The 27723-nt window shown below is 43.7% G+C and overlaps 1 protein-coding gene across 1 annotated transcript in view; it reads right to left on the bottom strand.

Annotated features, from left to right (window-relative positions):
* Positions 1-16345, bottom strand: part of POU2F1 (POU class 2 homeobox 1) — a 121891-nt gene extending 105546 nt beyond the window's left edge. The window contains 1 exon segment of the mRNA XM_037378056.1: positions 16222-16345. Coding sequence (XP_037233953.1) covers positions 16222-16285 — 64 coding nt within the window. The 5' untranslated portion in view covers positions 16286-16345.
* Positions 16346-27723: the final 11378 nt, after the last annotated feature.

The raw sequence follows: 27723 nt of genomic DNA, 5'->3' as shown, positions 1-27723 counted from the left end.
GGGAAACACCCATTTACAGATGTGTCACAGAGGTTTTTACATGGTTCACAATTAATGCGGTATGTTTTCTCCAAAGCTCCCCTATAATGATTTTAACACATGCTTATTAAGGCCATTCCCCCTGTACTGATGAAGATTCTCCTGACTAAATTTCAATCCCTTACTGCTTTGAAAAGTGATATATAGAATTTTCTATACAGGTCTTTGCAAGAGACATAGCAATTTATAAAGCCAATAAAACTCTGTCCTCTAAAGAGAGAATTTTTATTAGAGGACAGGACACATCTAAAAAGGTGTGTCTCTACCTGTGATGCTGTCCATAGCCTTCTGCAGCGGACTGGAAGCAGCAAAGGACAAGTGGGTTAGGTCACCTGATATTCAGAATGACGACAGATGAACCCATTGATAGGTTAATAGGTCAGAATAGACCCCTGAGCAGGACCAAGTTTAGAAGCTCAGCTTTTCACCAGGTACTGTCCCCAAAACACCTCCCTGGCATTTCCAGACTCCTAACCCTTCTACAATAGCAAGCAGCCCTTCAAGCCACCACTTTCTTCTGTTAACTCCTCTCTCATATACACTCAGATTCTGAATCCAATTAGGTTCTGGGCTGTGAAGCAGGCACTGCTAAAGGATCCATCCAAGCATTTTAACTCTAGTCACTGAAATCCTGTTGAAGCTGCTGACCTGGAGAAAAAAAAAAAAAATCTTCAAAGCTGCAACCAAAAAAGTACTGAAGCACCACTGTTAGTCCTAGCCCTTGAACGAACACAAGCCACTATCTGCCAACCGTATCTTGAAATGCAAGATAACTACCTTGCCATATTTCCACCAATACTGCCAGTCTTCCATCCACTACCAGTATTGGTCATGACTTATAACATAGGTTCTGCTCTCTCTGTATAGACAAAACATGTAGAAGCCTGTAACGTGAACTAGGCACTAAGGTACTACCTTGATTTTAATACTGTATTCTTAAGTAAAAGCAACTGCACTAACTGAGGCAATTCCAATTAGCTTGTTTATTTTCCAAGTCCTAGTGGCAAGAACATAACTGGTTCTCATAGAAGAATTTGGAATGGAATGAAAGAAAACACTGAAAGTTTAGGTCATTTCATTTAGTAATTCTAGAAGAAAATGGTTGGGGGGGGCAGTACTGTTTTCTTGTTGTCACTCCTCCACATGTGATCATCCCATTCTCTTGAGCATTTAAGTTTGAAGACAGCACAGCAGGTTCCTTTCTGATCTACATACTGCAGATAGGTCATAGGCCCATGCATTTGTAAAAGAGAACAAGGGATTTACACAGCAAAATATTTTTGCTTTTCCCATTTTATGGTTCCTTTCGTTTTGACACATTGAAGTTTTGTAGAGGTGATCACTTTTCTTAAGCACTCCAAAAAAACTTCTGCACTCCCCTTTCACTTCTGCAGAAGAATCTACATTTATTGCCAAGACACCTGCAGTCCAGAGCTTTAAATTCCATGTATATTCAGTCTGGTATTAACTGTCATACTACTCTTTCTAAATGCAACATTCATTCATCCAAACGCTGCTGGGAACTGCATGATCTAATCTCCACATGACTAAAAAGTTCAAGTTTTGAGTTAGCAATTTTTCATCCACAGTTACATCAGTATGCCATTAAGAAAGCTGCCATTCCTTCCAACAGCTCAATCCTAGAATCCTTGACAAGCCCAGATTGGAAGGAGCCTCAAAAGATCAGCAGGTCCAACCTTTTGTGGGAAAGGGAGCCTAGACGAGGTTCTCTAGCACTTTGTCCAATTGCATCTTGAAAAACTACATGCTTAGAAAAACTTTAATGTTTAGAATTAAATAGGAAAAAAAAAACAAACCTCCAAGAGATAAATTAGAAAAGACTACTCTGAGGATCACAAACCTAGTCTAAAGACCAAAAGCTTTGCAATCACATCATACCAGTACTCTTAATAAAACCCTCCACCTGCACAGGCATTATAGCAAGATAAAAATGTTTGCAGTTTAGAAAAAAGCATTTAGAAAATTTAATGCTAGCTACCTCATCACTAGCAAATTTATGCCGATTAAAGAAAAAAGCTACTAAGCACAGCTGTTACCAACAAACCAGCAAATCTTCAAGCACAGGACCTCTGCACTTATGTAAGTGGAACAACAGTACCTGCAACATATTTTGCAGTTTGCTCCCTGTCAGTAGTTTGTTAACAAAAACATCTCAATCACATATTCTTAACTCCAGCTGCAGCACACCAAGATTCAACTTCTGTGATAGGCTTATCATAAATGACAGGCTACACGGGGTATTTTTTTTCTTTCTGCAGAAAAACAACTGCAACTTTGATTTTCCGTTACGTTTTTCATCTTCCTTACATGCTGCCCATGACACCCTCCCATTTGCTAGTGGGTGCTTTTCAAGTCTCCATCTTTCTTCAGAGGACGAAAGATGTGAAGAGATCATTTAATTCTAACCTCACCTAAATGGCTATATGCTCAATACAATTTAATGTAAATGAAGGCTGCACAGGTAGAAATCAGCTCATCCTACATTTTTCCTGTTATTAGAAAGGCTTTCAGCACACTTACAACAACATGCTTAGGCCCTATCTATACATAGAAACTGTCTTTGTCAAAGTAAGCCAAAGGTGAAGAGTCTTTTATTTGCGGAGGCCAAAAAAAGCTTTACAAAAAATACCTGGCATACCACTTTAACACACTTCATGCTATTCACTGATAACTTGAAAGTCAGATGGCTCAGAAGTCTCAGGCAACCTTTGAGTTAAGCCAATAAGCCAGCTCTAAACAGACACACAGTTATGTCAACAAAAGTAATGCAGGCTAGTTAAACTCAATGTTTTTATTAGCATTTTTACTGGGGCTAAATCTGGAAGTCATATCACTTTAAAAATACAGGGAAAATGCTAAATACTTCTCTTTGACAATCAGAAGACAAGGGAGTAAGAGTACGCGCTGAACAGTCTGCTCTGCTACCTGTGAAATTGAGGCGTACAACCCAGCAATAAATGGAAGTGCTCACAGAGCAGAAAACAGCTGACCATTTCCGAAGGCTGATGGGCAGGAAGTTTCCTGGTACAATTTGTGGGTCAACAAACCCTTGAAAAGAGACTAAGAAAACATTTCACCTTCTTTGGAAAAGAACAGCACTGAGAAAGGCAAGCCACAATTGAACAAATTATTCTGGGAGAAGAAACATAACAGGACACTGCTGCTCTCACATCTTCAGTTTTAAAAGTACATACATTTCTCTCAGCTGAAAAGAATCACATCGCAGTGATGAAAAAAAAGAAAGTATTTTCCTCTTCATTCGTATCGGCAAACTTTTGGGGCTAGTATAGCTGAAAGAGATCCAGATACATAAATAAAAAGCAAGGTCTCAGTTTTCCAGACTTTGGGAGTGAATTTAAAGGTAAGCAGAGACTAGATTTACTTTGAGAGAGAGATCTGGATCATATTAGTCATCATTATCACGTAATAACCAAGGCACAGTATCACGCATAAATGTTTTTTTGTTTGCCAGTAAGATTTGAAGAAAACTGAAAATAAAGATAAAATACACTGCAGTGAAGTCACTGTACTGAATTCATGACATCATAATTGTTGCCATGGCAACTAGCTAGTATCGAGCACAGAATACTGCCTTCACTGCAGAATCAAGGAGCACCTGTGCTGCCACAAAAGAAATGTTCTTATTCAAACACAAATCTAGTCAACAACACAGGAAATAAGATAGTCCTGTAAGTAGATTGCCTTTTCAATACCTCTTATTTTGTTCACCTGGTGTGAGACTTTTTAAACACTCCAGCACACATAAAGAGGCACACGTGATAAAAAGAGTCTAATTGGGAAAAAAAAAAAAAAAAAAGGTGTTTTTCTTCCACAGTGTTCCTCAATTTTCCCAGTACAGTGTAATTCTTCTCTTTGTACTTTCCCCGCCTATGCATATGACTGCAGTCATTTACAACAAACCTCTGTTCAGACAGGGAACAGAGGGCAAAAACTCCAAAGAAAAACATTTCCAGTTCTTATTTCAATAAGCCAGATAGTCAAACTGGAACTGTCACACAGCAGCAGAACTAACTGATCAAGAACACACGCCACATTCAGAACCTATAACTCTTTTTTGTTTAAGGACTGCCCCAGCAGGGACTTCAGACAGCAGTCGTGTGGGTTTTATGCACTCAGTAGATGCAATGCTTCAAATCCGCAGGGCTCTGAGAACAGCCCGAGATTAGCTTTCTTCTAAATAAAACATCCCTTTTCCGCTAAACAGTCCTCTTTCACATGAGGAATATCTGCTACTCCCAGCTCCTCACCATTCACAAATATAAAAGCTTCGGAAATCAAATCTTTTCCAAAAAAAACGCTAACCAGTTGACAATTTATCGGATCACAATTCAGTTTGAGACTAACAGTTAAGTACTAAACGTACAAATGCCACATTTCATGTTGCAATCTCAAATATTTGTTGAAATAAATCACCCAGTATCACACAGGCACATGAAGGAAAATGCACCTGAAAATTAACTTCTTCATATTAACTTGCTGAATAGTTAGAGTTGTAGGTGAGTAATACCAGTGTTTCACAGTTCACCCTTAAGAGTTGATTAGCACCAAAGAAATTTGTTTCACAACAAATTTTAAAACATAGTAAATATTTTAAAATGTTGTGAAGTATAAAGTATATTTATTTGCTACCTCAGTGGTTCTTAAGAGCAATCCACAGCTTATTGCTGGACCAAAGAACACTTCCACACGACCATATGCAACTAGTCAATGTGTCTAAAGAGTTACAGGATGCTTTGACAGTTTTTTTTAAGCTTCTAAGAAATCAAAACTGTCCTAGTTACCAATTAAACAACGGTACCACATTTCTATGTTGGTTTCAGGCCTTTGCTGGACACTTCCTCTATTGCTATCAAGTACACCAGTCACATCAAAACCAAAGGACAGAAGCACTGAAGTAACCTGCCTCTCCAGACCCCACTTTCTTTATAAAGACTGTCTAAACAAATGAATGTTAGAGAACACAAACAATAAAATGTGGAGTTTCAGGTACAGATGATTAGTAAGACAGCTGTACTCTGTATGTTTCTGTCTTCAGTGTTCTCCCAGTATTACTTCACACAACCAGGAATGATGGCAACTACTTTAACGATGACACCATGAAAATTCCCAGTCTAACTAACCTTCCACAAGAGGAAGTTTCCTTGGGAAACTACTGTAGTTGACAACATGTTATAAGGAAATTGTTGAGTGTGTCAATCTACTCCTTGCCACTGAAAAGTGCAGAAATTAACATCTTCCACATGTTCTTAAAACCTTTGGAACAGATGCTGCCTTTGGTCACAACAACTTGTGTATACAAGCATATATCCCAGTACACCAGTTAATAACACTGCCACAAACTCAGAAAACTGAAAGAAGCAGGGTGATAAACCTCAAGCAACTTACATCAGAAACGCAGAGTTACCAGCTTCTCTGCAATTCACAGAATGGTTTGGGTTGGAAGGGATCTTCAAAGGTCATCTAGTCCAAGTGTCTGTATCACAACAATTCACAGACCTACCCGAGATGTAAATATACAACAAATGACAAGGACATTCCCTTCCTCATTAGTAAACACAGCATTTCTCGCTCTAACCCACACAATATGAAATCACTACTTAATAAGTAATGAAAGAAGTACCACTGTGCCTGCAGTTAATTTTGCTTTTTGAAAGACTGACAGATTAACTAATCCCTTAAGCAACTAATGCATCTTCTACAAGTGCACACAGAAAATTACGGATTGCGTCAAGACTTTAGAGAGCTTTTTATATACATTTAAAATGAGTTTGTTCAATTAGGTTTTCCCCAACAGTTCTTCTGTCAAGTCTAACTTTCACTTACATTAACACTAGATTGGGGATAAGTGGTGACCCACCTTTGTACATGGTATTTTTTCTTGCATTATTCATTTATCAATATTATAACAGAAGCAACAACTGACAATTTTCTTTTAGGAACATTAGAGATGCCCATAACACATGCAAACCTGACTAGAGACACCACAACACAAAGACACACTACCTGTCCCTCCTCTCTCCCCCAGCAAATCAAGTTGCAAAAGGCTAGGGGATTTAAGATGCCTAACGTTTATTCTAGCTCTTTATGCCTTTATTCAAACTTCCATTATAGCAAATCCTTTCCACTGTTGCAGAACTCATCATCCACAACTACAGAAAACTTAAAGTGTATAAGCACTTAACTACAAAGCTATATCCCTTAAATTTAGCTTTTAGTTTATAAATAGTTACATTTACTATAGCTATCATTAAAATGTGTTACAAGACATGCCTGGATCCATTTTGAATTTTAAGTACATTGAGAATGATACTATTGAAGCAGTTTTTCTCAACACAGGCATAGCTGAAGCGCATTCTTAGGAAGCTTTAGGGCTCTAGGCCTTAGTCAGTCCTTAGTATATTTGGAACAAGTTCTTTCTGCACCACTGAACTGAACCATATAAGGTACAACCATGTTGCAACTAGGTTCCAAACCAAATTACATCATATCACGATAAAACACAGCATTTTTATCTCTCAGAACTGAGAGGAGATATTCTTTACAAAGCCATTCTCCCACTATAATGACAAAAGGAATAGTCTTGAAATAACATTAGCTCAAAATTTATACAGATTTCTGCAGTCCCTATCTGTAGGATAATTCTCAAATATGCTCAAGACCCTCAGTGAGTCGGAAGGAATTGAGAATGCACTTAGTTGTAGATCTTCTCCATGAAGTAGTAACAGAGACTGAATTTTTAACACCCACACTCCTATCCTCCCCTTATCTTTACAAAGTAAGAGAGCAAAAGGAGCTTCCAGTTCTTCAGTTCCCTGGTAGGGAACTAGAAATTAGTCAAAAGCCCTTGGAGCAACCTCCCCAGTTGTTTCCCAGAGCCGGAAATGTGCAGAACAGACAAAGAACTTCATCCTTCCTGAACTCCTTTACAATGCTCCTGATCACTTCAGGAAAGGAGAAGAACCGCGTACAAAGCTTAAGATGGACTGAGAAATAAGCAGGAAGGTGTTTTCCCTTTGTTTGAAAGGGAATACTAAAAATCACCATGTTGGCTCCAACCCAACATTTACCTGACCCTCCTCCAAGAGCAGACACGTAGGAAAGACTGTAAAAACAGGGCAAGCATAGGGATAATTCCTCTGATTACATTCCCAAATGCCAAGAATTTGCAGCTCAGCGCTTGCCTAAGCCAGAGGTGAAGAACAACGTGCAACAGACCATTTAGACCTTCTTTGTACAACCTTACACACACTGAAAAAAGAAAAAAGGTAAACAGCAAAGGTTAGTTTAAAATATGAAAAATGCCTGCAACATCAGAAGATCTATTTTTTTGCAAAACTGAGTAAAATCAACTTTGGAAATGTATCAGTTTTCCAGTTTACACTTTTCCACCCGATGCATCCTCATTTGAAAGCTTTCACTAAAAGTCTTCCCTATAACTGCTGCTACTTCAACACGTTTTTCTAGGGCAGTGGTTGCCAAATTCGACATGCAGCCTGGCAGCTGATGGCTTCTTCCCTACTTTGGCACACCCATCCTAACCAAAGAGAAGCTACGCTGGCAGTAAAATGATAGTTGGATAAAGGTTAGCAATGATGCGATTCAAACAACTTGCTGTGTGAGAGACAGTGTGAATGATTTGAAGTCAGAAGCTACTAGGCCTTGGACTAATAAATACGCAGAAATGTAAGCTCTCAACTGTTCTAAGAGATACTCCTATGTTCCCAAGTTCCACGAGCTTTGTTGCCACAAGCTATCTAAAACAACTATATTCTGCCTGAAATGGAACAGCAAGATAATCTTCTGATAAAGACCGTTTAAGAGAAATGACTTGTAAATCACATGCTTCACTTGAGATACTGGAAATACTCATAACAATTTACATTGTGTAGTTCAGATCAACATAAATTCAATACAAACAGAAAAGTACCACCGGAAAGTTCAATAAAACTGAGGAGGACCACGTCTTTCTAACACTGAGAACAGACACTGTCATTCAAACATTACAAATGGAAAGTTACTGCTCCTTTTGCCCGCCTACCTCCAGTTTCTCCACACAATCCCAACCCATTTCGGCCAGAAGCTGGGACAGTTTTACACAGGCTCTGTCAAAACAGACAATAGTCCAGCAAGTGACGGCCCAATACTCTTCCTGCTTATGTCCCCACTTCTTTTTGGCAGCAGCCCACCCTTAAATTGGATTAAATGTAACATGAACTATACCCTCAGGTATGATGACAAAGCAACTCAGATGATCCCTCACTCACAGATTTCAAACAGAATTATCTGGGCTACTTTAGGCAGCTTAGATCAGTCTTCACTAACAGAGCTAATTTTAACTGAAATGGATTACATAGTACCCGAATGGGCAGACCCACCAATAGAGGCAGGGGAACGAGAAACTCCAACAGTCAGAAGCAGTAATGTCTTCTACTATGACAATCAGAGCTAGAAGACACTGTCCCCAACCTAGGCTTTCTGGTACTTTTTCCAAAGATGTGCGCACACAGGTGTGTGTACGTGCATTGGAGGATGGGGTGGGAAACACTCCCGGAGGAGCTGATAAGGACGGGAGGTAGCATTTCCCTGCACATCTGTATCTCTGCAGCCTTAGAAATAAGCAAATTCCAGTTATCTATTTAAACTTACGCTTGGAAATTCATATAAAAGTGATAACATACCAAAGACCAGCAGGTAAGAAAAAATTACAAATAATTAGAAAGGAATCTTTGCAATAGGACTCCTGGAGGAAACATGAATTTAATTTCTCATTCAACAGTCTGTATTAACTAATAACATAGTAATGGAGTGATTCATCAAACATCTGAGTCACTTCTACCTGCATTCACTGTATACTCCTCCCCCTCAGCTATATCCAAGTAGCATAAAGCTACAACTTCACACTGGTATGGCCAGGCACAAATTACTAAGTCACATGGTATTTTTCAAATAAAACTGAATCATCGAAAGGACAAAAAGAACAAACAGCAAAGGAGCTCACTGCAAAAAGGATGGCGAAACAAAAGGGGGGGGGGGGGGGGGGGGGAAGAAGCAAGCTACATCTCCAGCCTGATTCAACAGGTTTTTCTACACTTATTTAAGCCTTCAACTGTATTTACTATTTCAGTAACTGTTCATATATTGCTTTTCCAAAACTTCATGCTCTGTCATACAGCGTCAAAACGTATTACTTATACTACTTCACATCTATACAGCCAAATCTGATTTCTGAGAAGGAAAAAAAAAAAGGAATGAAGAGCAAAAGGTTCCTTGTCACAGGATCACAATCTATAGAAAAGATAAATCTTTCTCAGAGTAATCACATCAAACAGCTGAAGCAATTACTCGGGGTGGGGTGGGGTATTTTGTGGTTGTTTGCATCTGGTTTTGTTGGGTTTTTTTTAAAGGCTGCTTCACAGGGATATCAGTCCAAAATCTAGCAAAAATAACAGCGCCTGTAATTTCCCAAGTACTTCTACATATATGTCCTTATAAGACAGGTGCCTCACTGTAAGCAGCATTAAAATATAATGGGAGCCACTTAAAAGTCTAATCCACAATTTTTATTTAAGAGTTTCTGTCATAGCTACCATTCATGCAATCATACCTACACAGAACAAACTATACCAAGTTTTCAGCATTTATTGGTTTCTAAGCTACTCCTTTCCTTATGTGCAGTTTCATCACTGCCTTCAGTAATCTACGTACAGCCTGCTGCTGAACAGAAATCCAGGATAGTGCCCATGGCTATACATTCCCATTACTTCCCTTGGGCCAGTACCATTTTAGATCAACTTGAGTTCAACTCAATCAACTGTGATTTCACACTGGTCCACATCAATCTAAAAGTAAAGCTATACAATACAACTAAACCAACCAGAATGCTTGCTGCTCCTTTTGAAAAGAGGAAGCTTCATTTCTCTTCCTTCTTTCCCCTTCCTCCACTTTCACTACCATGGTTCTACCCTCTCTCTTGCCTTTGCCGAGCCAACTTCAACTCACAAACCGAAGATCTAAATTGATGCGGGGCTAGTTTTCCACCAGGTTAGCAAGTTAAGCTAGATCATCCTGGAAATGAGTGAAGTGCTAGGACGGGTGCCAAGTAAGCGGCAGGATGAGAGCATGACTCCCCATTTATGCTAACAGGAAAGCCATCAGACAGAATGAAATTACAAGACTACTTGGGTCAACACGTGTGCTTCTTGCTCCCTTCCTTGATTGGTACCGCTATTCGTCTAATCTCATTGTAAACCAGTTCAGAGAGCTAAAACCCACAAAAAAGCTATTCAGTATTTTTGGCAAGGCTTGTTTTCTGCCAATTTAATTCCCTGAACTAGCTCAGCAAAGGAATCAGGCAAGCATCTGCACCAGTACAGAGAAGGGGGCAGAACACACAGGGAGATGAGGACAGGCTCGGGCTGATTTAAACTGTCATTGAACTGCATACCCTACAGCAGATCTACATCACACTGTAGTTAGAACTGACAGTAATCTGTGCCTTTACAACAGGAGGCCTTCATCGCTGATGAGAGTACATGAAACCGTACCAGCACTGAAACATCCTACGCAAAGTTTAACCTGGGCACAAGCTTGGATGATTACATGTAACAGCAGAAGAATCACATTACTCTTACCTTCAGAAATACTATAAAACATTAGCTAATTATTCCCCCAGCAACACCCCTGTGCAAATGTGTTCTAATTCCCATTACACAGATTCAGCCCTGAACAGCAGAGCAAGCAAAACTGGTGACACACTCAGGATTGGAACCCAGTAAATCCTCCATATACCAAACCAACACTTCATCACTATACTGTTTATTAACCCTAAACGAATTCAATTAGCCAGTAGCGGTCTACAAAAAGCTCCTTTAGCAAAGACTTCATAATGTGCTATAGAGCTCGTAATTTATAATAGTTATGTTAACAAACGTGGATATTTCCTAGCTAGTTGTGAAAAAGGAAACTAGGGAAAGGAATAATACTGAAGATCTTAAGTAATTATTTCTTTTTCTGCAGAGAAAAGTAAGTGTGCACAAAGCAACATGAGAGCCTATTGACACAATTCAAGAAATTTAATGCAAATAACTGTAGAAAGAAAACACATCTATGTATATGGTTTTTTCTCAGATTAGCAACTGTCAGTTTCAAGTGAAATACAATCACTTGCTTAATACACACTAACCAAGACCAGTACCTCTCCTTAAATTTCTCTCCTGCACTCAGGCCAACAAATCCCAGGCTTAACTTGCCCTGCACAACAACGCAGCACACTAGGAAAAGGGGTGGGGAAATTCATTAACACAGAAGCAAGTCTCTGCAGTAGTAAACAGCCAGCATTGTAAGTCCATGCAGCAAAATGAGACAGTCTTTCATTCACATACTAGCTTAAGCACCCAAACCAAGCATATCACATTTGGGACACTCAAGTCATACTTAATTTTCTTCAACACCTTCTTCTGACAACAGCTTTATCACAGAGCCTGAAAACACATACATCATAAAAAAGACAGTCATCTGCCTGGACTGTCACTGATTCTTTCAAGACAAAAATAATAAAGTTGTAAGTAAAAGCAGCAGAGGCTGCCTAATTGTCAGCTGTATAAAATAGCAGTATCAAGATTATTGTCCTATGGGCAACAACAGTTTGAGGGGAATAGAAAATAACGCTAGGGAAAAAAGGTAAGAAATTACCTGACTAGATTTGCACATTAAAAACGCTGTAATGTTCTGATGTCTTGAACTCCACGGGACCCAAAATTTGAGGAAAGCAAATGAAAACTTATTGCATGCTACAACAACTACTGCAAATAGAATCAGGAGAGAAAATCAACACGTCTATGGAGGAGATTATCATTACCTAGCAGAAAGAAGCTAGATGACAGATCAAAATAACAAAAAACATTCCGTACATCATGGACAAAACATTTACCCCAAAATTCTCTGCATCCTCACACACCTGAACACAAAAGAAAAAGGCAACAATGTGCTACTCTAAAAGTGGAATTTACTGCTTGAAATTTGACAAAGACTATTTAAGTGACAACAATGTTCAAAATCTCATTTTTCCAGGCAACACACTGCTACGATCAAGCAGAAATAGGCACAACACTTCTTCATACTACTTAAGAGACTCCTAACACAGAGTATGTTAGTGCTTCCTCAGTTCAACAGTACAGACTGAATCGAAGGCTACCTCACTGATTCCATCAAGTGAGGCAACTACAGACATCATCACCATTACTTGCCAAGACAAGCATTCAGAAGCTATCCACATTCAGCATCAGGACATCAGTATTAACACTTATTGCTTGAATTATTACTGCAGGGTAATCTTTGAGAAATTGTTAGTGACAGCAGACCTGAGATTTTTTCCTCTTAAAGTGACAGGGTGGGAAGCTCAGATTCTTCCCCTTTCCTTCTAGGAAGCGAAGAGTAAACTCTAGGTCCTCTGGTTGTGAAATCATCATACTGACATACACCTTACCAATTCTGCTCCACATGCAGCAGCATGGCTACTGGCACAGCTTAGCCTGCTTTCCAACCAGCTGGAACCAGTTTCCAACCAGACTGGTCAGTTTTGGTCAGTTTTGAAAAAGAAAAAAAAGAAAAGAAAAAAAAAGCAGAGCCACCTTGATAACTGAGCAGAGGTAATCAGGTAGTGGAACTATTTCATGGGGAGGACAAGCCTTCTTCGTCCTGTCCCTAATAAAATAAAAGCTGAAAGGACAGCCAAAATGGGAGAAGATATTCCCCTGGTAAGAATTAGGAAGTACTGCAATGGTAGCACAACCCTCACTCTCACCACTGCTACTACCTGGGAAGAAAAAAAAATATGTTTCTTTTACTTTCCCACCCACCACTGATTGAGAAGGTCTAAACAGCAGCATAAAATCTGACACCCACCAGCACTAAACTAACATGGACGTCCTTACTCAGGACTGAGGAGTAATACCTACACACTCGTCTCGACACCTTCCAACAACTGAAGATGATGCCAGGGTTTGGGAAAAGGGGCTTTCCACTAACATGTTGTCTATGGGCTTCAGTTACGACACATTTCTGTCTGCATCACATTCCTGTAAAGTTTTAAGCTACAACACAAGCACACAGAAATACATCTGTATCCCGGCATGTAAATTTGACACATATTCAGAGCTATAAACCCCAGCTCACCACAGGACTGCACAAGGCCACTGTCCAGTATTCCATTTTATAAAAATTACTAAAATATCAGGGACAAAGAAATTTTGTTTGCAAGATGCAATGCACATTTTTATCATGCTGGATAAAATATCTACAGTCTCAGCAGTGGTTAAATTGCTGCTATAAAGGAAATTGTCCTCAGATAAATGGTTTCCCTATGAGAAGGTTTCAGTGCTACACCTCACCCCAGGTCAATAAATCAAATTAACTGCACCTTGTCCTCTGGCCAATGACATCATCAGCTTGACCACATCTTGTGAAGCGAGTGCAAAAACATATGCTATTTAAGGCATGAAATCATATTACTGCTTTTTGTCCAGCCAGCCTTGTGCTGTTGGTCTGCGAAACAGTCAGTCACCTGAACAGTCTCATTACGGCTTCTACAGATTTTTTTCTTCTAGTATTCAAGGCCTGTCGTCACCAAGGGTGAAGAAAAAGGATAAATAATCTGAGTCGTTATTTTTTAAATCAAATGCTTTTCATTAGCTCCAGCACAGTATTTTGTGACAAATTAAATTTAGAACCAAAGTACAAAATATGCTGCCTGCATCTGTATGTGAAGTCTCTTGCTAGTCCTGTTTCAAAGATGTTTGCATGCTAATCTGGCAGTGCTGCTTTGAAGTACCCTGCTGTTAAGTCCCGTCTCCACGGGGTAAAAACAATGGTCAGTAATGAAAACCTGTGCAGTTTTACCTGAAACACATCCCTGCATAAATATCTTCTTTTTTCTTTTTTAAATTACTGCCTCTTTCTAATAAAGTAGTCCATTTGTTTTCTAAGTAGACTAATATCCATTTTAAAACTGAATTACTCCAGACAATTTAAGAGGATTAATTTCAATTTTCACTTAGCATTCTTATGACACAAGCATGGAAAACTTATCTTCCTTTCTAGGCCCTGTACTGCCTAGTAGTATCTTGTCTTGAAAGCCACATCTAAATGAAAAGGGGGGGGGGGGGGGGGGCAACAACCAAAACCAACCAAACCCAGAATAGTCAAAGATACAAGCAGCGACAAAAGCATCTGACACACTGCACTGTTAAACTGCATCCACATTAAGCAAAAAAAAAAAAAAAGTGAATAAGATTATCTTCAATGTATTCAATTTTGTTTGTGTTCAGAGAGAGGAGGAAAACTGTTCAGATTTTGAGTGTGTCTTCTATAGCTCTCTCAGTGCCAGGAAACGTAAATTAGAAGCAACTCTCCTTTAAGGAAAAGGATCAAGGACAAAGGGACCAAAAATGCCCAAGCCTCTGAAAAGCAGATATGAAAGGAACAGCTTTACAGTCTTGAGTTGCTATAAATTAAAAATAAGCTCCTTATTTAAAAGACATGAGTGTTTGAGAATCTACGAGCAGATCTGATGCTGCTCAAGCCCCAGGAGGGTTTTGTTTTTGCTGGCAGGGGTGGAGTGGAGATGGGGGGGTCATTTTGGTTATTAGTAAATAAATCAAGCAGCAGAGAGTGAGGCCTAGGCGCCTGCCAGAGGAGCCAGGGCCTAGCTCTCCCCCCTCCTCTCCTCACACAAGCCTGGGTTTGATCTCGGGGCCCTGTGGGTTGCCAAGAAAATTTAAAAAAAGCGAGAGAGCGAGAAAGAAGAATCATATTGAACCACAAAAGCACATGGGGCGAATGTAAAATATAAACACGGCGTTGGGCTCTGAGTGGCTGTTATTAAAGGTCTGAATTACTAAACATGAGAGGCGGGGAAAGCCAGGCGGCCATTTCAATAATATAAACCTCCCCGAATTAGACATTATTCAAATGAGAAGGAGTAGGAGAGAGAGGGAGAGCGAGGGAAAGGGACGGGACCCGCACTCCCAGCGCCAGCCCACCGGGGCTGCCGGCACCACCGTCGCCCCTGGCCCGGCACCCAGGGCAAGGGGCCGGGATCGGCACCCAGGGGCCCAGCCCCGGGGCCGCAGCACCCCGCTCCCCCCGGGGCTGCGGGGGCAGGAGGGCAAAGAGCGCCGGGGCAAATCCAGCCTTCGGGGGTGCAAACACGCGGCCTCCCCCGTCGGAGAGGGGCACGGAGAAACTGCCCGCGCACCTCCCAAGTCACCCCACTGAAACTACCCGCTACGGGGCAAGGGGGGGGAGGCTTTAAATAAAACACCGAGCCGCGCTCTCCACCCACCCTCTCCCCGAGGCCACCCGCACCCACCCACCCCATGCCTGCAGGCCCCAGGCTCTGGGGAAATAACCCTAGCCGGGGGGGATGCGGGGGAGGGCGGGGGAGCAATAAGAGGAGGGATGAGAAACCGCGGCTTTCTCCCTCACCCGGCCCCACCGAGGGGCCGGCACCCCGGCCCCCTCCGTCCTGCCGCCGCCGGGGGACCCTGCCCCACTCAGGGGGGGGCCGCCCGCCTCCCCCAGCCCGCCGGGCCATACCCCCCCGCTCCACCAGAATCCGCCCCCCCACACACACATGAATATGTAAAGCGGCTTTTATTGTGGGCGCGCGGGCCGGGGGGGGGTGACCGGCCGGGTGGCGACCAGCCACCTCCGACCGCTTTTGGGTGCGGGGATGCCCCCCCTCCCCCACCTTCCCAGCTTCGCCCCCCCGCCCCCCCCCCGCCGGCTCCCCACCCCGACCCCACCGCCTCGCCGTTGCGCCGCCGCCGCCCGCGCCGCCGCCCCCCAATCGCCCCGCTGCCTGCCCCGGCGCCGGTGCCCCGGCGGGCGGGCGGGTGCGAGTGCGGCTCCGTGTGAGGGAGCGGGCGGGCGAGGGAGGGAGCGTGTGTGTGTGTGTGTGTGTGTGTCTCCCCGCACGGGGAGGCTGCTTTCCTTCTCGCCCCCCCCCCCCCCGCTCCCTCCTGTGCCGTTAATTATAATAATCCTGAGTACTAATAAATTATGCTAAGCGGGGCGGGCGGGCGGCGGGGGGGCCGCGTGTGCGAGTATGAATATGAATATGTAAAATGCAGTAATGATTACCTGCCGCTGCCGCCACCGCCGCCGCCGAACTCTCATCTTGACTCGCTGCTCCTCCGTCCGCCATTTTGAATATTTTAACCAAAATCGGCCGCCCGATAAACCCTCCCTCGCTGCCGGCCCCCCTCCCTCCTCCCCTCCTCCTCCCCTCCCCCCGCCGCGCGCCCCCTCCCCCCGCCGGCCCACTGCGCAGCCGCCGGCCCACGGCGCCGCCGCCTCGCTCTGCGCCTGCGCAAACTCCCCTCGCTCGCCTCCCCCCCCTCCTCCCCCCGCCCTCCCCGGCGAGCGGGTGCCGGCGCATGCGCCGATTCGGCGGACTCGCTCGCTCCCCCCCCCTCCCGCGGGCAGATTTGGCGCCGCAGTGCGCAGGCGCGCGGCCGCCCGCCTTTCACCGCCGGCCGGGGGCTCGTTAACGCGCCACGGCCGCGCCGCGCGCAGCAGCCCCTCGGCTGCGCTCCCCCCCTCCCCCCCCCCGGCGCCGCTGAGGGGAGGGCGCGCGGGCGCCTGCGCAGTGCGGCTGCCGGCGGGAGCGGGGCGGGCTGCGGCCGGGGGTGGCGAGCGGCGCAGGGCGGCGTGGGGGGCACACGCGGGGCGGCCTGCCCTCCCCACCGTGCCCACTGGGCCGGGGGGTGATGGCGGAGCGAAGGCCGGCGCGGGTTAACGGCGGCGAGGCGGCCAGGGGGAGTCGCTCCGGGCGACAGGCGGTGTTGCCAGCTGTGCCTCGTTCGGCCTGCGTTCGCTCTCCAGCCGCCACACCGGCGGGGAGGAGCACCAACGGTTAATCCTGGTAGTAAAAGGCAACTAGGTGACAACACCTTCAGACAGAACCGCTGGGCCGAAGGGGCATTTCGACAAGAGCTGCCAGCGGCTGTCTGAAAATACCTGTGGCGGCTGCCTCTGCACAACAGGTACCCCCAAGCTCAGAGCAGAGTGAACGGCCTGTGAATAAAAAGGGATTGCGGGCAGGGAGAGCGGAACACCCTGCAGTTGTCCGTGAAGGAGGGACCGTGAGTGCTGCTCAGGTTTTCCTTTGGAAAAGCGTAGTTCAGTTCCAAGGAAGCGATTCCCTGCCAAACCCGCAGGAACGTGCCCCGCGTTCTGGGAGTGCGATGCACCTGGGGTGGCTTTCTCAAATGCTTTATCCTCTTCCACATCCAATTTGACCAACCCGGGAGGGAAAGGGAGCCGGCCTTCGTGCCTGACTTGCTAAAAGAGGGCAGAGAAAATAGTAAGAGGGACCAATGAGTAAGATTAGCTTTAGACTCAAAACTTCCACATCAGAACAAGCAATCGGTTAAACAGGCAGAGTGGCAAAACTTCACTGATTCGTGACAGATTTGGCAAAGTAAAAATAGAACTTGCCTGCTTACATTCTTAACCTTAATGTTACATGTTACCCCTGAGTTTTGTGAGGTACATCCATAAAAATAAACGCAAGGCAGGTATAGAATGGCATTCATTAAAAACTTGGTCTTAGCGTTTTCCAAGAGTCATAAACTTCAATGGGTCAGAGTCCAAACTGGATTTTCTTCTGGGGCTGAAAACCTTGTGGAGTAAAAGAAACTGGCGAGGACCCGTTCTTGCACGCTGTCGCTGAAGAAATTACAAGTCGTGTCAGAGGCAGTGACTCGATTTTTTTCAGTGGTAGGGAAGAGCCAAAAGGAAAGGCTGAAGGAGGGGGACAGCAGGGTTTCTTTCTGAGGGCTGAATCAGAAAGGTAGTTTTGACATTTTTATTTTAAAATAAGTTTCTCTGGTAATGAGATTGGGTTTTTTCCATACTGTAAATAACCTCTTGATAATGCAGAAAACATTAGTAGAAATGGACTGCGCTATGAAAGAGCAAAAATCTTCCCCCAACACTAATTCTGCTCTTGCACTTTAATTTGGTGATACTCCATACTAGTAATTAAGGACTTTGTCTCATGAAGATTTGTGTTTCACTCACAGAAGTGAACATGTAAACAAAGGCATATTGTCATGCTCCTCTTCTGTTCAGCCATGATCCTTGCGGGCCAGTTAATCCAGTTTTATGGCCAGGTTATACCGGCACTGCAGCACACGATGGCTGCACCGTGACAGATAAAGGTGTAGAGAAAGGGCTGCCTAGATTAAGACTCTGCACAGCTCTAATCCTGCCTACACTGAGTATTCTCTCCCATATCTTCCCATCTCACCCGCAGACTCTTCTCAGTCCTGCATGCTACTCGCTAGTAACCTCCTCCCTGATAGTAGCAGCTTCTCGCCAGGGAGAATTTGCTCCCATTACCACACCTGATTTAGCCATTGCTCTTGCTCAGCTTCCACACAGTTAGGTGGAACCCACAGCTGTGGAAGAAAAGCTGTCTGAAAAATAGTTACTAGGGTGGTGTTTATTTTTTTCCTGGTAGTCACTAACCTGCTCTGTGTTTTCTAATTGACCAACTATAAAAAGAACTTCGTTCTGTTTGGCCACATAGCTGCTCTCCCTTGCTCTTATAAAGATTGCTCTGGACCTATGTCTGCATCCTCTTCTCTAGTTTACTTTGAATGCATCTCTATCTGATGCCTTCCCCAAGGTGTCATACATCCCTGTGGCTATATATCCAGGAAAGCTGGCCAAACCATTAGTGATGAATAATTTATCAGATAAATTTTACCTCTCAGTTTTGAGTTGTCTGCAAACAGCTTGTGATTTCTGCAAACTTATTATTCGATGTTGCTTGCCACATAGTGCCTGACCGGTGTCTTACTCATGAGCAGCTTGCTGGAAATACTTGAAATTTGAGATAATTGGACACAAAGATGATATGAAGCTTAGTCCTGTGAGAAGCTGAGCACTCTAGATTCATTTCACAAGAAGACATAAGTGGGAAACAGTTGCTCGGCTACAGTCAGCGAGACTGGGCTGACACTGGTGGTTAAGAATGCACTTACATCCTCTGCTGAAACAGAGCCCAAAGCAGCGAGCACCTTGCAGGACTCCGTGTTTCTGTTCTCTGACTGGACTTGTCAGTCTCTTAGAATCACCTCTTGCAGGGATTTTGCTTTAAAAATATTTTTGGCAGTGAAAATACAGTATTCAAAACAAGCACACCTGTAAAGGGAAGAAATAGTATTTCAGGATCTTTTAAAGCTCTGCAGTGTATCTGTGTCCGTTGTTTTGATTTTGATCCAGATACCTCCTAATTCCTAGCCCTCCTTGGCCTGCTCTACTTGTGCCTGTAACCGCACTTTTTCTATGATCACTACATTAGCTTCTGAATTTTCTGTCTCCTGACAGAATTAATCAGTAGTTTTTCAGATACTTTTTTGTTAAGGTGGGGAAGCAGGGGACAAAAGAAACACAAGGTGGGAAGGCCAGGGGCAAAAGAAATGTAAATCGCAGTATTTAAGCAAAAAGCACATTGGGAAGGAAGTCATTATGCTTTTCCCCACACAGCTGTAGTGTACAGAGAAATTAAGAGCAAACTTATCTGCTCTGCTCCAATTCCACTGTGCCACTCAGATGTGAAGCCCAGATGCTGCTTTTCTCACACAATGTCCCTTCTCTCTCTCCTGTTTTCTTCACATCAGATTTCTCTCCTTGAGGAGGCCCTGTTTCTAGAGTCACGTTTGCTTCAGCTTTCCCTTTGGTCCTCCGGATAACTGCAACGGAGGCTTCTGCCTCAAAGCAGTTGTTCTTTGTGCTTTACGCTTGATGTGTACCTCTCTAAAACCTCACCATTCCTTTCACTTTTCAGACTGCTCAGATTATTTCACCTTTAATTAAACTCTGTGTCTCTCTCTGTTTACCATTCCTCATGTGTAATACACACCTTTAGAGAGAGACCATCAGTCTCTCTGCTACGGTGGTCTCTGTAATACTTGCAGAGGTTACAGTCTCGTTTTTCGAACGTGCTGTCGGTATGAACAGCAAGACAGTCCTGCCTGAAAAAGCTTGCAGTTTAGAGAGATGGCAGGCAAAGAATGAGGGGAAAATAGGATGGATTAGTAGCTCCTTGATGGAGGAGGAGAAGTGAAGAAAAGCAGTATAAAGACCATGAATAATTCCTCCAGTGTCACAGAAGACATTAGGGGGACTCAGACTTGGGCCTAGGTGCTCGGAGGCTGTGCAGTTCAGTACTTTAAACACAAACTGTTTTTCTTTTCTCTCCTGTGCTTCTCCTCACCCTCCTGTTCCTGAGCATGGAGGAGACAGTCCACCCTCGAGCCTGAGGCTTGGGACCCACCAGTACCGTCTCTTTCTAGTATTATGCTCTGCCCCCTCTCCAGAGCTCCTTTCTGTGCACCTTGTGAGTGCTGAGCATGAACAGCAGAAGAGGAATGGGGGCTGTCTTCTGTTACAAACGTAGGCTGTTATTTTCCCCTGCACACCCCTCTGGCTGCCTTTGACCAGATCATTTTCTAGCTCTGTTTCTGTTCCTCTTCTGTTGGCTCTGGATTAGAGAAAGGATGACCCCAAATCTCTTACTTCTGAGAGCTGTCACCAATCCTCTGAATCTCCCAGCTAATGAAATTGTAGCAGGGAAGTTGTACCATCTCGTAATACTCTGTCCCTCTAGGTGCAGCTATCTGCTTTTTTGGAGAGAAGAAAGGGAGCACAAACGAAAAGAAACATGGTTTTCATTTTCATATTTTTTAAAAAACCTGTAATTCAGAACATTCACACATCCTCGGGAAAGGGAGAAGTAATCGCTAAGAGGACACTTTTCAGGTGGGTATTTCAATCTGCTTCGCACTCTTTACTGCTTTGGCTGCACTTACTTTTTCTAGCTCAGTTTTTTGTATGCATTTCAATGGTTGTCATCAATGCAGCATCTAAGCACCTTCCAATTTTGATCAATTATATCTCACAAATCACCAGCTCAGAAGATTCAGGCAATTATCACTGTGCTTTTTTAGCAATGGTAAACTAAGGCAGAGAACTTAAGTAACTTGTCTTCACTTGCATGTGTGGCTGGGCAGCCCAAGAAGGGGAGCTTTCGATTCTCTATTGTGCCTTGATTGAAAGACCCGGTTCAGCTTGTCATTGTTCCTCTCCCAGAGATGCACAAGGCTGGCTCCATCTTTACCTGTCTCTCTACTCCGAGAAGGACAACAATGGGATCCTCCAACTTGATTCAGATCTCTTGGGGAGGGGGATTTGCAATTGCCTGATGCAAGTCACCACTCAAAACTGCCACAGATCTGTTTTCACTGGTTTTCTCTGCCTCCCCTCACTACAAAGGGAACCCTTAAAAATAAGTAATATTTTTTGTTATGAGGATTATTAGCTAAGGCTTGGGAAAAGGTCAGATACTACAGCGAGAGCGCCTGCAGTCTGACAGACCCCATATAGAAGGACAAACTGTGGTTTGTACCTATATGAAAAAGACGGCTGAACTCCTATTTTTTGACCAATCGTACAGCATGCTTTCTGCTGTAGACCTTGGGAATGCTTTGGTGCTGCTTACATGAGGAACCAAATTGTTTTTGACCTCAGTGAAGAGGGGGCCAAGAGGGACACATCTGACGCCTTTTAGCAACCACAAGGTTTTCTGTAGAATAGACATAGCCTATGAAACAAACACACAGCTGGAGTTAGGGTGCTTTTGAAAACATTGTCTTTATTCTCTACCTCCCTTTCTTCCAGGACAGGCTCTTTGCTTATTCCCTCTTCAGAAAGGGACTTTTCTGTCACACAGCCTAGCCTGGCTGGAGATTAGGGATTCTCTCTGCCCCTTCATCCTTGAATATTTCCTTTTAATTTCACAGTTTAAATTCCAATTGTGTAATTACATTCTGCCTACCCCAAATTCCTCTGTAATTTCAATTGGACACGGTGTCCTTCACTCTCTAGGCAGAACTCTTGCAGTGCTGTGGGGCACTGTTAAAAGGCTGCCACGCTCCACTCTAGTCCCATTTCATGTAAATGGGGAAAGAGAATGGACCTAGATCCCTTTGAACTAAAACTGCTGCTACATATAGGCGAGACAGGGGTTGCTACAGAGTGACAAGGCAGTCTCACCCCATGGCAATACACCGGGCATTTTCTACAATGCCTCAGTGTGAACAGATTTTTGGAGTAAAAGTCTAAATCTGTCCGGAGGCATTTCTCCCCCACAACACCATACCCTTTGATCGCAAATAAAGCTGTACAGGGACCCCCAAACCACTACTTTGCTGAATTTATGTGGCCTGAGAGTACCTGCTCACACCATTTAACATGGCAGAAATGCCATTGTGATTTAATTTAGTTTCAGGGAGTTGTGTAGCAATGAGGGTACACAGCATAGATGCCTAGTTCAGTAAAACGCTTTACAAAAATTGGCAAGTTCCATGCATTTTATGACCTAACCCTAATAGCTCTTGCAGACTGTGCTGTGCCAGCATTTTCCCTCAATCCCTGCCCTGGTGGTGATCACCCGAGTCCCACATGCCACTTTCTTTTATCACAACATTCCTTTTTTAAGTGTTGGTATCCACTTTACATCAATGTGAAAATATTTCTGCTTCTCCTGCCTCCTCTTGCGTTCCACTTCCTTCCTTACTGTGGCGCAGCCACTTACTTGGTCAGCATGCCTGTGTGCAGCCCTTCAGGTATTGCAGACATTTACCTTTTGTATTTCCATCTTCTCCTGTGGTCTTCTGTGGAAACTCAGGGTAGAGAAGGGAAGGGAGCATGTGTTGATGGGGGAATACTCCTCCTCTGTCTTGTCTTTTACAACAAACTTCTGCTTTTCATACGAGTTCTGTGATAGGCTCACAGAAGGGAGTTGCTCTCCTGCTTTAAAGTGATGCTCTACTCAGCTTGGGAAAAAGGAATTAGTTTACTACAGAAACTGGAATTATTTGATGTTTGAGCATCTTCAGCCACAAGCCATATTCTTTTCACCATGTGTACGCCATTGTCGGAGGAACATGTGGCTGATACCATAGTTAGTGACAGAGTCCTTTACCTAAGTTCATTTCCCTTCACTGCAAAAGTACCCCGGGTAGTCCTCTGACCACACGATGATAAATCTTTACCTGAAATAAACATCTAGCTCCTTGCTGGCAGTGCTGTATCTACATGGAGACTCAGCCACTTTGAATTTCGATGGGACTTCTGCTTTATACATTCTGCAGATTGGGTCCTGCTCCCGAGGGACTGTGGTAGCAGACCCGAGGCAGCTGTTCGCGTCTCTGGCAAACAGCAGATAGATCAGGTGAGATCAAGTAGACCATATTTCCATGTTTCCTTGGTTAGTTTATACTGTTAAAAGTAAGTTGTTGTTAGGAGGAAACAGAGCATGTAATAACTAGCATTGGGTTTTGTTTGGCTTTGAGTCATAAATCTCAAAAGGAAAGAGCCATCATGTTCATCCCCAAGTTTGTCATACAGTCAGCAAGGGGCAAGGCAGTAGTATGGGCAAGAAAATGAAACATGTGAAGGTACAAGTGCCAGCGGGGGGAAGTCACTGTTGCTTATTGTCAGTTTTGGTGTGACACAGAAAGTTCAGCTAATCCTCTTAGTTACAGAGACACATGGGTGGGGGGAGATTGTTATCTCAAGCAATTTGCTGGCTCTACTCCTTTTTTCCTTCCAGTTTCTTTTCGCCTAATTGAGCAGCATTTCTTCCTGGGACTGGTTTGCAATAATCCTGGGGCCTCATCTGGGAAAACACTGAAAAATACAGAAAGGAGAAGCAGCCTGAGTGAGGCACCTATCACCACGAGTTTCTCTTTTCGGAAAGGTATCAGGTCTGGCTCAAGTGCTGAGAATTAAAAATAAGATGAAGATTCAAAGTGATAGAGAACAGTCTGTTGATCAGAGCCAGTGATCACCTAGAAAGGTGTATCTCAGACATGAGCTAGAAGGATGGGTAATTAACAGCCATTCAGAAAACAGGAGCTTGCTGGTCTCAGGTAGAGCAGGGGGTGAGAATTCCACTGGAGTGCATCAGAAATGTGTTGATTCCACTTTCATTGCCAAAGGGATGTATCTGTGGTAAATCTAATCAAGAGTCAAAAGGTGAACAAGAACAATAATAACTGGGGAGGTTTGTTTTTATTTATCCAGGAGATAAGGATTCAACTACAGCTATAGAATGAGAAAAAGGTGCCTCTTTCTGAGCAGACAATTATTCCACCCACGCTTACTCATCATGGAGGTTTTAATATTCTGTTACTAAGGCTATTTAAGTTTCTCAGCCTCAAGGCTGCTAATGTTTGTGCAGTTACTCTGCCAGTTGCCACAGGTGTCTTTTTGCAAAAGACTGAATAACTAACACAGGAGAGTCCTGAAGACAGCAGTAGCCAGGAGCTACTCTTCAGTAGACTCCCAGCATTGTTCCTGGTGCTGGAGCAGGGTTGGTGTCACCAGTAGGAGGGACACATTTGAAAACCCTATTTCCAAATGCAGAGAGAGCCTTAGTCCCTGAAGTCAAGACACCGTTTCCAGCACCGTGATGTTACATCCTGGGGAAGTAAGGTGTCTGGTTCCCAAGCCCCAGAGGTTCATCCTGGTGAAGTTTAAGATATTACCACTGTCTTCAGCTGCCTGCATTGCGAAGGTGCTGGAGGTAGTTACCCAAAGAAGTGGTGGCCAATGAATGGTGTGTCCACTGCCATTTCAGCTCATGGCCTGACACACTAATATAAATCTGATTTCAGCTGATAACAACTTACTCTGATATCCTGGATTGAGAAGTGCAGAAACGAGTGATTTAATTCAAGATCATATCAATGTATTTTGCTGTGGTGGCTAAAGAATTTATTACCTCTAGCCGCGGAGATGGGTTACCTTTTCAGTTGGGCAGTTAAATCCAACAGAGACTGTGAGTCAGAGCCATCAGATGAGGGAGAAAGGGCCAGAGCGGACATCAGTCACAAAGCAGTTGTAAAATAAGAGTATATTGATTTTAAGAGAAAAGATGTTCTGATGATGTCCTACTAGCACAGGACAAAGTGATGAGTTTGAGATGTATGTCATACGTAGACATCCTTTTTAATCTTGTTTAAATTCTTCAGTCTCTCTCTAGCATTAGCTAATCTGGGGCCTTCGAACACCTCCAAGTGACGTATGGAATTAAACTCTGTAACTCGAAAGTTATAAAGTAGGTATGTTTATTGCGCGCAGATGCACGGGGGATCGCTCCTCCACAAGCATGCATGCCCGAAGGGACGAACCAGCTCACATTTATACAATAAAACAAATGAATATTCAATTAACGCCTATACATATTCGTTACCTAAACCCCGCTTACTCTCGCTTCATATGTTAATTAGCTTATCAGTCCTTTGCCTGGAATGTGGTGGTCTTGCAGGTTTGTAGGTGATTCATGTCCTTGTGACCATCTGATCTTCTCCAGCAAGGAGACTTGGCACTCCCTTCCTCTAGATAACGTTGAAATGTCTCTCATCCTTTTCTCATCCTTTTTATAAATAGCCCCTTTGTTAGAGGAAGAAGGGTAGGTGTCTCCTCAAAGCTGTGTGGCTGTGACCAGACACCGCACCCATGACCAGTCACCATACCCACATTCCTTGAGCAGACATAGACAATCACAATCGATGTCCATTGTCCCTATTTCACACTATTTCTCCATATCACAAGCTCACAGGTCCAGAGGGGTGCCCTGGGTTTGGCCATGCCTGGATCTGGCCTGTGACACACACATGGCACCTTTTGCTGGTTTCCAAACAAAGGAAACCCCAAGGGTGGATCAAATGAGACTCGTGGTATGTTCCGCCAGGTTTTTGACTCGGGTACTTGGAGAATAAGGGCCCCAGCATGTGCTGTGTCTTGTACATTCAGGTCACTTTGTTGTGTCTCTACTGCACACCTGCATCATAGATAATAACTGCATTTCCTTATTTCACATCCATATTGTGAGAATAAATGCCTTAAGTGTAATTACCAGACACTACAGAGGTAAGGGCATCTTCACTGGATTTCTTTTAGTTCTTTTGTTTCTTAAAATATATATGTAAAATTTGTTGAAAGCCAGAATTTGCTTTTCCAAACTGTGCAAATTATGGATAGATTGTGTGTGGGAGCAGGGGCAGGAAGAAGGGAACTTGTACCTGTGCTATGTGTGACCAGCACAAAGCAGCCTTTGGACCACGAGGTACACGGGGAATGCTCTGTGATGACTTCTCTGGGAGTCTGCAGTGCTTGAAACAGCACAAGGAGGAGTAAAGAAAGGGCAGGAATTGCTGGATTCATGGATCTGTCTCTTCCTTATGCAGCTCTGCACAGCTAGTTAGTTGCATGCAGGACAATACCATGCTCCTCAGCCCTCTCAGTGAGCATTTCAGATTGTAACACTGAAAATATATGGAAAAGTCATGTATTTTTTAGCCACAGATATGCTTCTTGAATCCTACTCTGTAGTATTAGACTGCAGCTCTGACAGTGAGATAGCATTCGCAGTTGCAGAGACTGTAAAGAAATAAGAAATTGATAAAATGCATACATAATGTCTTCTAAAATATGATTACTTTAATACATATTCTTGTAGTTATATTTCAGATAGATGTGTGTCAGATTTCTGTTAATCAGAAAATGAATGTCTAAAACCACTGGAAGAGAAAGACAGAATTGCAGCTGAATATCATGAATGAAAAAACATTCACCACTGTGAATAGGACCATCATATTTCCCCATAGCAGCTCCCCATCTTCCCCTAATTCCCCCCTCCCTTTCCCCTCCCTCCTCAAACACATAGGCATACACTATGGGAGGAATGACAGCTGTTCTTCATGGAATGACAGCCCAGGGATATTGCATCCTCCCTTAAAAAAAAACAGGCAAGGTACAGAATAAGGTCAGTGAAGGGAGACAAAGGGGTCTCCCAGAGATGGCAAAGGGTAATTTATTGACAGATGAGATAGACGTTACTACAGAAAAATATTAAATGGATTCTTTTCCCCTGTCTTTGGAAGGGAAAAAAAGTGGGAAGGGTTAGGAAGGACAGATGCCAGAAATAGAGACAAATTTCCCAGGAGAGGAAGAAGAAATCCTAAAGGAAATTAGGATCACGACACAGAAAGAAAAAATAAAAATCAGAGCATCTGAAAAGCTACGAATTTCTGTCCTAGAATCCTGTATGGAAACAACAAAAAAGGGCATCGGAGAAGGAACCCCACCACTACTGGAGGCCTCCCTTCAAAGGCACTCTGTGAGAGAAGGAAGTGCCGGTAAAACAGAACACCTGATTAAAAGCCTGTGTTTGAAAAGGGCTGTCGGGAAATTACAGAGCTGTGCATGCACTCGACGTCAGCAGTGAGGAAGACTCTGGGAGCACTAATCAAAAGGAGGCTGAGGGAGCATACGGAGCCTGGAGATTTTATTAAGGACAGGAGTGAGCCAGGGTTCATATAATGGGAGCAGCCGAGCTCAGGAGATGGGAGGAAAGAAAAGGCCAGGTCTTCTGGTGCAATAAACTGGCATAGCGCTGTCAACTGACAGGATGTCAGCTCCCGCTGCAAGGAAAGAACCTGAATGAGAGATTTAAATAGTGGGTGTTACGAATCCAGTTTCTCTGGCCTAGATTCACACCTT

The sequence above is a fragment of the Falco rusticolus genome, chromosome 2 (genome assembly GCF_015220075.1).
Source record: "Falco rusticolus isolate bFalRus1 chromosome 2, bFalRus1.pri, whole genome shotgun sequence".
Classification (NCBI taxonomy): domain Eukaryota; kingdom Metazoa; phylum Chordata; class Aves; order Falconiformes; family Falconidae; genus Falco; species Falco rusticolus.
Note: the sequence above shows the minus strand (reverse complement) of the source record. Positions and strands in the feature narration are given on the sequence as shown.